The sequence below is a fragment of the Bos taurus genome, chromosome 2 (genome assembly GCF_002263795.3).
Source record: "Bos taurus isolate L1 Dominette 01449 registration number 42190680 breed Hereford chromosome 2, ARS-UCD2.0, whole genome shotgun sequence".
Lineage (NCBI taxonomy): Eukaryota > Metazoa > Chordata > Mammalia > Artiodactyla > Bovidae > Bos > Bos taurus.
Genome location: NC_037329.1, coordinates 4,726,291 through 4,738,614, shown reverse-complemented (window position 1 = coordinate 4,738,614; position 12,324 = coordinate 4,726,291). Strand labels below are relative to the sequence as shown.

Genomic DNA, 12,324 nt, shown 5'->3' with positions numbered 1-12,324 from the left:
TAAAATTTATACAATAATATTCTATTCACAAGGTTTAAGATGACACTATCCATTCTAGATGAGAATTTCTGCTTATAGTTGTGAATCACCTGTTAACTTGCAAAAGCCATCTTTAATAAAAAATATTAAACAGGAGAGAGGCCAAGTAAAGGATCTTGCAGCACTTTCTGCATACATGCCTCACAGGTAACAAACATCCAATGAACTTTTCTGGAAATAACAGTCAGTCATGCAGCTATAATGCCACGATCTACTATGACCTACAGATTAATTCAAAAGACTGACTATGGTTTAAAACAATTCCTTTATCTCCCCCTCTGGTAATTCTATAAAACTAGGGTTGTTTTAGCATGACCTATTTCTATTCCAAACCACTGGTTTTCAATGGAAACAGTAATGTCCCTTAATAAGCATTCTGTAAAGACTTTCCTTCTCAGAGTCTATTTGGATGTGCACTGGTACCTTTTTAAAAAAAAGTTTTATATGTATGGGTTATTATCAATAAATTTCATTTCAGAAGAGTAAACTATTTTTAAAAAGCAATTAGTAGGCTTTACAGGACTAAGACCAACTGCTCTAACCTTTGGTGACTTCTGTTATCACAAATTACTTTTGTTTTATACAAGAAGTTTCTGTTGCAGATAAAATATTGAGCTCCCAGGTACGAAGTCTCTTGGACTCACCTTAATACTCTTTGGGCTTCCCTGATAGCTCAGTTGGTAAAGAATCCACCTGCAATGCAGGAGACCCTGGTTCAATTCCTGGGTCAGGAAGATCCGCTGGATAAGGGATAGGCTACTCACTCCAGTATCCTTGGGCTTCCCTTGTGGCTCAGCTGGTAAAGAATCCACCTGCAATGTGGGAGACCTGGGTTTGATCCCTGGGTTGGGAGGATCCCCTGGAGAAGTGAAAGGCTACCCACTCCAGTATTCTGGCCTAGAATTGGTCTGCATTCATCTTGATTTCCCTCAGTACTTCCTAACTGTTTTAATGTGGCAGAACACTTATGATTTAAACAGCAGCAACTTAGCCACTTTTAAAGTTATATAACCTAAATTGGATCTCAACACCATGTCTGTACCTTTGCCTGTTGAGAACTACAAAGAGGCATGCACAGTCAGGGCAGGGCTATCACACAGCAGCACACTGGGCTGCACACTGCTAGAGGAGCTCTGCCAGTCCCTATGCAAAGGCGTCTTGTGGTGGCTGGGCCCTTCCTGGGGTTCCCTAGAAACCAATTCAATAGTTAAAAACATCAAATTAAGGTAGATACACTTCACTGGGATAATGCAAGTAACGTGACACTCTAAAACCAGGCTAAGAAGGTAAAGTTCTCTCAGAGAGAACTATATTAAAATATATTCACTGAAAAAGAAAAAAAAAAAAAAAAGAAGCCTCAGCAGATTGATTTTGAGTCATAATAGTGTGTTTTGGACAAATTAAGACTATTTTATGACACGATTTGTTAAAAAAAAAAAAAGGATAAATGACCAAGAAACTACCATTTCTTCCTTTAAACAGAAATTCTTAGTCTCTTATAACTAAAGAGATCACACCACTGTAGGTGCTTCTTAGAAATTCCCACGATCTGATTTAAATCAAATTTTAAGATGGCTTTCAGATACATAATAAAAGTGAACAAAGAAAGTGACTATGAAAAAAACAATATTTGTTTTGGTACTTAACCTCCTTCACTGTCAAACAACTTACTTGTGGTGATACCATATTTTAACTATACTATTTTTATTAAAGGATCTACCCACTGAAAATGAAGATGCCAAAAGCATACTATACCTTTACTTTTATCAGCTCTTTCCAATGTCCTGAATTCTAATTTTAAAAACTATAAAAATCTTCATCAGCCGAGCTCTAGAGGGTAACTAATTCACTGGCAAACAAAAACTTAAGCCTCACTCAAACTGAAGCAGACAATTACAGAATATTTATTAAATGCAAAGATAAAAACTGACTGCCTAGATGACAAGTCATAGTGATCTGTTGCTGTCAAAAAATTGGAATCTCTATACACAAAAGAATGTCTGGAAATTGCTCTTAATTAAAACAGAATGACTGTAACAGTGTGCAGCCCTGGCATCCCAAGAAAGCCAAGATCTATTTTCAACAAGTTTTTGGAACATATGTGCAATATTTTAAATAAGTACATAGTTAGAACAAAGCTCAGTATAAAAACCTAAAACGATACTGTAAAACATGAATGGACCATAGTAAATGAATATTTCAGGATGCTACTACACTAATTTCTTCAAATAATTTGCTTTAGACATACATATTAAGTCTTCTTCCCTCTCATGATATACTCAGATAATTATTTACGTAGGAAAACATACCATGATCCAGTCTGTTCAAGGGAGCAGGGGGAAAAGAGCCTTCAATAAACGCTTCCTCAAAATAAGGAAACACAGGGAAAACAGGTTATCAACCAATATATTTATGGGCCCACATGAATGACTGGACGATTATATAAGATGTACCCTAAGTTCTTTTAATATTAAAACATGCTATGTTAGTGAAAGGGGTTATTCTGCTACAGGCTATTTTAAAGGAAGCTGAGTATTTGCTTTTCATCTTGGGGAGAACACAAAGGATTCTGTGGAATGTTTTGTACAAATACATAAAGGTCCCTTAATCGCAAACTTCATGGTTTGCCAATTTTAAATAAAACATTATCAATAAAAAAGCATCAGAGACTTTTGAACACTCAAGACTTTGTAAATATGTCTTCACACAGTTCAGAAACACACTGCCAAACCAAAAGATCTTCGCAGAGGGGCTTATCTCATTAAAGAACCACAGTCACATTCAGTCAGGCAGAGATACACAGAGACTTATCAAAAATACTAACAGTATTATTTTCTTATGCTGTGTGTACTCAAGGGTTCATTTCCTCTCCATGAATGGTGTATTTTAAAACTGAAAACAGATCTTACCTCCTGAGTAAGCCTCAGTATAACTCCTTATGTTCATGTTTATTTATTTAACCCAGTATATAGCTTGTAACTCATTTGCAGTTTGAACTATTCTTTGTGATTGAAAACCTATACCCTATATGGACAGCTTTAAAGTAGAATGGCAAAAAAAAATTGAGAATCTACAGTTCTCTCTACCCAATACTTCTCTTCTCTCCCTACAAAAACCTTTATTCTACAATTTGATCATCACCGCTCAGGAAGACATTACATCTATGCTGATGATACTTTTAAAACATAAAAGAGGCAGTTTAACATAACGCTTCAGAGTATGAACTCTAGAGTTGAGAGGGGTTCAAATCTGAGCCTCACCTCTTACAAGTTATATGGCCTTGGGGAAGTTCACTTTTTTCTAAAACGTGGAATAAACTATATTTATCTCATAGGGGTAATGGTAAGATTAAATGAACTACTTAGAATAAGTGTAATGTGTCAGTTATTGTTGCTAAAATCAAGAAGGTAAAACAATTCATACTAAAGCTAGTAAATTGGATTCTTTTTAGTATATATTATGCTGGCAGACATGGGGTCACTAAGAGTCAGATACAACTAAGCACAAAAAAATAAAATTTCACTTCTAATTAAAATTAACTACAGTATTCTTATTGATTCTGTATCTCCAATCTTTCTTATTTTCATTTTAGTCACAAATGATCTGTTTCTAACTTTATATTGATAAAAGCACACTTCTAAGACTCTCACTGACTCTTTCCCTCAATACCCAACATTTTAAGTTTGTGAAAATAAACTTTAAGAAGCATGAGGGTAGGAAGACATCATACTTTATTTTTTAAAAATGTGTTCTACCTATGATAGCATGAATACAATATATGCTCACTAATAAATGGATCTTAATGCCTCTATTTCACTTGAAGTCAAGTGCATAAACACCTACAGGCTCATTTAGACTTATGTATTCTTGGTGCTTAAAGGTTGTTTTAATCCCAGTCCCTAAACTGAGTGCTGTAATTCATACTAGAAAAGAAAGATAAATGTGTGTAAATTATGCTGATATGCATATGCTTTGGAAATGGGTGGGCATACACATAGTATTTCTCAATGCTGCAATATATTCAGCTTCACAAGTGTGTCCTTTTCCCATCTATGGAACAAATACGACAACCTCAAAGTAGCAAATCTGACAATAGATCGATGCTCATTTAAATATTAAAAATACTGATTATTTTCTCTTGTGTAACGTCTTCTTTTTCCAAGAAGCATAAGAACAATCTCAGTAAGGACACTCACTAAAAAGCAACTGTAAATTCTGTACTCAAAAGTACCATATAATGGCCTCTGCCACACACAGGGATCCTGTAAGCTTACAGCTACAAGACATTAAGAAGATATGAGCGCTGTCTTCAGATACTTGAAGAGCTGCCATGTAGAAGAGTTCAGATTTAATTTTTTGTGTTCCAGAAGGCAGGACAAGTTATGAGAAAGAAGGCTTCTGATTTAAAGAAAGAACTTTCTGAAAATTAGAGCTACATAAAACTGAACCTCTTTTGAGAGGTTCATGTGAGGTAGTGAATATCATATGGGCTTCTCTGGTGGCTCAGTGGTAAAGAATCTGCCTGCCAACGCAAGACACTCGGGTTCAATACCTAGGTAAGGAAGATCATCTGGAGGAGGAAATGGCTACCCACTCCAGTATTCCTGCATGAGAAATCCCATGGGCAAAGGAGCCTGGTGAGTTACAGTCCACAGGGTCGCAAAGAGTCGGACACAACTGAGCGAGTAACCACGCACGCATAGTAAATACTGTATCAATAAAAATGTTTTGTGAGTAGAAAAATGGTTTGGGGGAGTGATGTGGGAAAGTATTCGATAAACAGCTGGACTACGTGCTCACAAATATCCCCTTCAATCAAAATGTTGTTGGATTTCCTTAACTTAATCCCAGGTGATGGTCTGATGCACAACACTAACATGCCGTGGAAGTGTGCTTACCTGCCTGACGTCATAGAGCCTATCGCACCTTCATAAAGGGCAAGAGGCATTTTAAAAGCCTCCTATTTGCTTAACTTGGGGATTCCATTTTCTATGAATAGAACTAAATTAAATTCACTTCACTTTGTTAAGAATTTCACCTCATCCCTTGAGACAACTTGAGTGCCATAGTGCCCTGATCCCAAACCCACCAAGTGAATAGGAAAATTATAACAACACTGGTTTCATCACTTTATAATCATGTCTAAAATTCAGAAAATTTAGAAAAATGAGGAATGATAGTTTTCTGTCAGATAATTAGACCCTAACAACCCATCCACTACACCAGATCCACTATCAGAAGTACTACTTAGGTGGTATAATTAACTTGGTTGACTGTATTTCTATTTCTCATGTACTCACTAAGGTACTAAGAAAACAGTCATGACCATAAACCAAATATAACACTGTTTACAGGAAGACAACAACATGAGTAAGCTACAATACTGATCCTAAAAGCACATGGAGGTTCACTGCATTTTTGTTCATTTTTAAATATTCATAGTAAAAACTTAAAAAGAATACCCACAGCAAATATAAAATTCAACCCTCAGTTAATACAGACATGATATTGGTCTGTTTTTTAAGCTATATGAAGAACAGGTTATGATTCAGCATTCATGTAATTTTATCCAAATTCACCTGGACTCAAATTTGAAAATATTTACCTGCTAATTAATACCTAACTTACACTCTAAATCTCAGAAGAATCAAGTTCTTAAGCACTGTTTAGAAACAGTTTCATTAATATAACTGAAAAACACTTCATTGGCACTTGGGGTTAAAGACACTATCTTATACTAGTTTTTCTTCTTTATTTAATACAAGATGCACAGTCGTATTATATCAGACTTCATGGTTATTATAGTCTAGGCCATTGTAAAATTAATGGTTTTGATCCTTTAGAATTACATCAATACATAAAATTATTTGGTTTCCTCTATATTTCTTAGGATTTTCAAAGTCTAGAAAAAGCTATCATTGTTTAACAGCTAAGACTTCTCATAGTAGAATTAGGATAGGTGTCAAGTGATAGGAAGCTAGTCCTGGCTCTGATCTTATTTTACCTTGACTATTTCACTTAATCTCCTGGGTCTTGGTGCTCATCCATAAAAGAACGCAGATTAGATGATTTCAAAGGCTCCATCTAGTTTCTGGTTGTCAATATTATGACCTCATCCTGAGTATACCCCTTCAATAGGACAGGTATGATATCCTTATTCTAGCTATCACAATACATTACTCTGGATAAAACCCACAAAATGTGTAAAGCCAGGAATGTTTAAAAATTGTGATTAAAAAATACACTGGCTTGAAATATGGGTTAAATATCAAGAACACTAAACTTCTTGTCTAGAAAGCATAAACTCTATATGCTGTAAATAAAACTCTGAAAAGGTGTGAGAAACAAGTCAAGCAAGATAACTCACTCTACCAACTCTTGAACAAAAAAGGGCAATCTCTGAATAGTAATTTCTTGACACACAATGTCTGTGGCACCCATTCTCTCTCTACGCATGTATGTGTAAGAGGAAGATGATACTTTTATGGCATAATGGAATCAAGAGTATGGAAGACAATGTACTCTTCGTTAATACCTGAGGAAACTACCTTCCTAGTTAATAATAAACCAAGATGTACGTAAATGTTTTTTGTGTCAATATTTATATTGAATATATAAAACACACAGTTAATTCCTTAACTCTAACACTATTAAATTCACATCAATAGTGCTGATGTACTACTGTGAGTTATTTCAACAGCCCCACTTAGAAAACTAAGTTAATCCAAGTGAAAATATGGATTTCTTTTCTAGGATAGAGTAATTCACAGATGTTAGTTTATAACTATGAAATCAATAAAAGTAAATAAAAATCCCTCCAATATGTAGTAACAAATGGCCCATGTAGTATAAATGTGGTATACTGAAGAACCACCTCCTTTCAGAAATACCAATATTGAGAAGTGTAGCTACTGAGACTTTGGTTAATGCCTATTGAAAAAGCAATGTCAGAAGAATGTGAGTTATATAAATAAAATTATAGCGTCAATATGTTGGAGAAAGCCGTCCGGGGTACAAGGCAGGAAATGTGTGTGTATTTAATTTACAGCTCAAAATATTAATAGTAAAAATAGACAAAAAGTGATTGTGAACCAGAAAGAGTTCAGGTTTCTTTCAAGAGCCTGGTTGAGATGGTGTGTATGTAAAACAACTGAATGAAGATGTAAGCTGGTATTGTGGTACTGTGATGATTTAAACCACAAATGCCTTCCCTATTTAAATATTCCAATCAGTACTGTTAGGACACGTACCTCGGAGAATTCTTTCCTCATGGCAACGAAGAAAGTCCCAGATTCTAACAGTGCCGTCATCAGAGCATGTAGCAAATTTATTATCCGTGGGTGAGAAACTGTTACGTGAAGACACACAGCAGGGGAAAGAAGTCAGCATTTCACAGGTTATCTGCGCGTCTCAGACAGGGAAAAATAAAACACTGCGCTGCGCGATAAACAGGAGAGGGAAGCATCCAACGTGAAGGGCCTTAAAGAGACTGCTGTTAGCTAACAACCTATCTCAACAAAAGAATAATTCACAGTAGTTGCTTCTTAGTTTTCAATCATCAATATTCAGAGAACTTAATGAGGGTATTATTAGTACTAATGCTATCCAGACTCCCCACAGTACAGTATTTCCTATGGTATCAACAGAAAACATAGAGCTGATTAAGTATAGAACTAAACAAATTCTCTTTGCAATATTCCTGTAAAGTCTTTTAAAATCACATAGGAATACTGCTCAAAAAAACCAGCATCAGCTTCTGCTTTGAACTTCATATAATGATAAGCTGAAAAGTTTCAGGCAGGCTGTTTTAAGACTAGTTGTTAAAACATTCCTTCATATGATGTTTCTCACTTATGTAAAAGGTTTGTGGAAAATGTTCACACCTTCTTTTCACTCAAGTTATCCCATGAATGTTACACTTTTTGAAGGAAACTAACATGGGGACATGCCGACTGTTTAAAGCCAAAGAATATGCTGCAAAGGAGGGATCCATTTCTTCCTCCCTGTAAAAGACCATCAAGTTTCTCACTTAACTCTAAGAACTCCCCTGAACTTCTGAACCTTATGCTTAAGAAAGGACCACTTTTGAAAATTCAGTGTATAGTCAGGAGAATAAGGCACAGTCTTTGCAGATGTGTGTTTATCCAATAAGTCTTTGTTAAGATTCTGAAAGTAGAAACAAGTGACTACAGTGGACGATGTTTCTATAAAGATGTCAACCTCCTCCCTCGTGTGGGTGGCACAACCATAAAGAACGCTGCTTAGCTTTCTTCTGAAGCTGCAGCATTTCTTCAAGCTTGTTTTTGAAACTTTTTCTTTTCCATTTCTACTATACATATCTCACTGATATGTAAAAATATACAACTTAATGAAAATATTTTAAACTCCCACTTATCATACATTTGCATTACTGATGTCAACAACAGTGAATCAGAAGGAAAGTCCTACAGTCTTCTTGACAATGGTCTGCTCACAGCTCCAAAGCTTGAAAGAACCCGCTCATTAATCCATTAATGTTTGCCACATCCAGAGTTACTTGGAGACTTTTTAGCCCTACTATACTTTTCTTTTGAAGTCGTGGCATAACCAAGCCAACCAGGTCTTCACTTAAGCCTTTTTTTTCTTGTATTTTGTGAGAACTCTGAAGGTGTTTTCTGTAGGCTTTAGATTTTATTCAGTTGTATAATTAAAGACTGAATTCTTTATTTGGAATTAAATATTCTTATCTTACATAGTAGGTAATAAAAATGAATAACGTATACACATTATTAACCATAAATGAAAAGAGAAAACCAGTGCAAAATGCGGCAGACAATACATCTCTAACATATTGCAAAGGCTCATATCGGGACAACACTACTTCAGAAAAGTGCCAGCAAAATGGTGAATGTGTGAAAACAAAGAAAAATATTGTGTTTATAGGGTGCAAAAAGTTTCCCAGAATCTGACAGAACCCATGCATCTCTGCACCCAGAATACACTTAGAGAATAATTTAACCATGACAATAGGGACTACAGAAAATGGTATATTGTGTATAAACCTGGCCTCTCTAATCGCCTCCTTATGTGCCTGGAACATCTTGACGTTGTTCATGTTCGACTGCCAATATTTCACATATCCTCCGTGATCTGCTGTCAACATCCACATGTCATTATGTGACCAAGTCATGGCTCTCACTGGGCTATCATGAGCCTGTGAAAACACAAAACATTTATAAACATCATATCAAAGACGATACAATGGAAGGCAATGATCTGTCCAATTATAAGTTTTAAAACGCCAGTAACACAGAATGATGCTACCATCTGATGATTACTGTTACCTGTAATATTGTTTCAAAATTGAAAGTGAGTCCATTCCACAAGGTGAACTCCCCACTAGAAGCTCCAGTGACCAACCTTCTTCCTTCTGGAGTCCACTGGGAAAGAAAAAGACATTATACAAGGTCACAAATCCACAACCTTAATTAATTGTTAAAACACTCAGAAAGTCTTTATAAAATATCCAACAATTGACATTAAGTGGACAATACTTTCACTTCAGAATATGGCTCAGATTTATAAGCAAATACTTAGCCAGAAAAGAAATTAACACAGTCCAAGGAAAACTCTAGCACTTGGCTCATTAAGTAAATTAAAAAGAGTAAGTGCATTACAATAACCTGTTAAGTTACACACACCTAGGCACCCTAAAGAGCATTTCAAAACAGAATATCTGAAGATCTACTTTTTCTAGAATACATGGAAGATCATCATACTAATAAATAAGATCGTCAGTCACCAGAAAAACTCAGAGACTGAATGAGTGAAAGATTTGGTTTATTACAGCTGCTAGTGGACCTTTGGGCAGAAAAGTTACCAGTGTTTTATGAAAATAACAAAACAAAACAGTATAACAATAAATATCAATTTAAGGAAATCAAGGCTATCAAACTTTTCCTGGAAACTAAATGTACAATACATATAAAGTTCTTCTTCATTCACAATATCAAGCAGTGACAAGTCTCATGCTAATCTAGCATCAAACAAAAAAAAAGCAATACAACAGAGGCATGACTAACAGTACCCCAGTATTTCAACGTCACAATCTGCATTCTGAAGGAATCTGTGGCATATGCTTATCAACTCAAAACGCAACGTACTTTTTCTTTTATTTTCAAGTTTCTATGACAGATTACACACGTTTTCCATAGATGTAAACACAAGAAATATCAATACAACAATCCTACATTCCCCTGTAAAAAGTGTGACACAGGGCTGAAAAATACAAGGGTGCTTATAGGATGAGACATACGAAATCAAGTTTATTTGGTAAATTACACAGATACACATGACAAGCCAGCCTTTTACTGCTTACCTGAAGATCACGATTTTGCTATCATTTTAAAAAACCCTTCTACTTTCCTAGTTTCTGCTATCTGCTATGGATCCCAACTCTGTAAAGACTACAGGCTACCACCCTGTAGACACAGGACCCACAGTCTTTATGTCTTTAACGCTTGTAATCTGGACTTGTCTTCACTATGTGCAAATTTCCTAAGACCTTATAGCTTGATTCCCAAATGAGCAATTTACCCATCTAACGAGATACAGCACATGGAATGCTCAGATTCTATTCACCTCAAAAAGGTTTTCTGTGTTATGCTAACGAGAAATTAAAATTAGCTGCACATCATACTCCTTTCACCAAATCCTCTGCCATACAAAATTACACTACAAATTGGTTGGCTCTACTAACACAAAAGCCATTCAAATAATGTTCCTTTTCTAATGTTTTCTACTGTAATAGGCCTCCGAAACAAAGAGGAGGCCTGACTGACTGTCACATTTGTATGGAGCTGAAGCCAGCATCTCTTTCAGCCCTCTGAGTTCTCTGGGCTGTCTATCACACCTCTCTAATAAGAAGACCTGCTTATTTTGCTCATTTGCCACAAATGTCTTTCCTCTGTCCCATTATTTTTTCAATTCTTATTCACTCAACTTTGACTATTAACTATCTTATGTTTCTGGACTTGATATACTGCTAACCAACAAGTACTTTCTTACTAGCAAAACACATACACAAAAAGATTATACTATTATCTATAGGAATATTAGCTGGATGCCTGGGACACAGAGATGGGAAGACTTCTTTATTACAAATCCTTCAAATTTTAATAATCTGAACCATGTCAACGTACTGTTTATTTTAATATTATATTTTAAAAATTTTAGCGAAAATGTATTGAGTACCCACAATGTACCTTCACTGATGACAACTATGGTCTACCTTTGGGCTTCAGCTCTTCTTGGGTGTTTCCCTTCCCAGTAACCCTAAGAGTTTTGATTCACCTTGAGATGCTGTTCTCTAAACTGCAACAGAACATTTCTATTCAAGAGCAAGTCAGACACCTGCTGCAATATATATCCATGGCCAGCTCAGAGAGAATTCTACAGAAATTGCAACATAAAAGCAATCCAAAAGTACTACCTTACTAAACGTGGATATAATAGATAAACTGGATAGTCCAAAATAAAAATAAAAGCAATACACTGATTTTTATCCCACTTATATATTTTAAACACTGCTTCATTTTCTTTGTCCTATTAAATATATTTGCAGGTTAATTTTTCAAAATTAATTTTTCCAAAAAGTGTCAAACAGAATACTTACCCTGACAACAAATACTGGACATTTTACTTTATTTGTTGATGTTCGAACAAACTTTGTTGTTACTGCATTCATAGGATTATTCAACATCCCAATAGGTGGAACCAGCTACAAAAAAAGAGAATTAGATTTAAAGAGCTTCTGATCATGCACAGGGTATAAACCAGGGACATGGTAAGGTAATTATTTCAACATTTAAAGACAAATTCAGGACCATACAGGACAGTACTGTAATATATTAGTCTATAGTAATCAAATGAAGAAAATGAAAGTACAGGAAAGTTAAATGCCTATTATTTATTACTAAATAAACAATAAAATCAAGGGCCAGATTTCCCAAATTACTTCTCAAAGTCAACACACTTAAACATATTCGTAACAAGCAAGGTTTAAAATTAACTTCTCTCTTATAAGGACTCTTAGGCAGTGCAACCTTTTGCTGGACATTGCTTTAAGACCCAAATCAAAAGTTCATCCATTATCAGATTAAAAGAAAAATTTAAATGCAGGTTAAAAAAAAAAACATGGTTTATGCAGATACACTATCCTTTCAGGAATGTTTTAATTATTAAAAAAAAAATGTAAAAAGAAAAGTCCATGTTTAAATTAGAGATCTCATAGTTCCTAGGTCCAAG

General features: G+C 35.2%; 1 protein-coding gene across 12 annotated transcripts in view; it reads right to left on the bottom strand.

The window, feature by feature from the left end:
* The window catches only part of WDR33 (WD repeat domain 33), a 110,578-nt gene that overhangs the window by 48,961 nt on the left and 49,293 nt on the right, over positions 1–12,324 (bottom strand). For 8 of the 12 annotated variants that reach the window (XR_009491064.1, NM_001206078.1, XM_005202212.5 and 5 more), the window contains 4 exons: positions 11,693–11,797; positions 9,363–9,458; positions 9,081–9,232; positions 7,290–7,387 (listed from right to left, as the gene is read on the bottom strand). Coding sequence is in view for 8 of the 12 variants with exons in the window: in NM_001206078.1 (NP_001193007.1) it covers positions 7,290–7,387; positions 9,081–9,232; positions 9,363–9,458; positions 11,693–11,797 (451 nt within the window). In the remaining 4 variants the exon portion in view is untranslated. Of the gene's footprint in view, positions 1–681; positions 852–7,289; positions 7,388–9,080; positions 9,233–9,362; positions 9,459–11,692; positions 11,798–12,324 lie in introns of those variants that run through there. The other 4 variants (XR_009491066.1, XM_005202216.5, XM_059876338.1 and 1 more) reach the window with 4 other exon arrangements.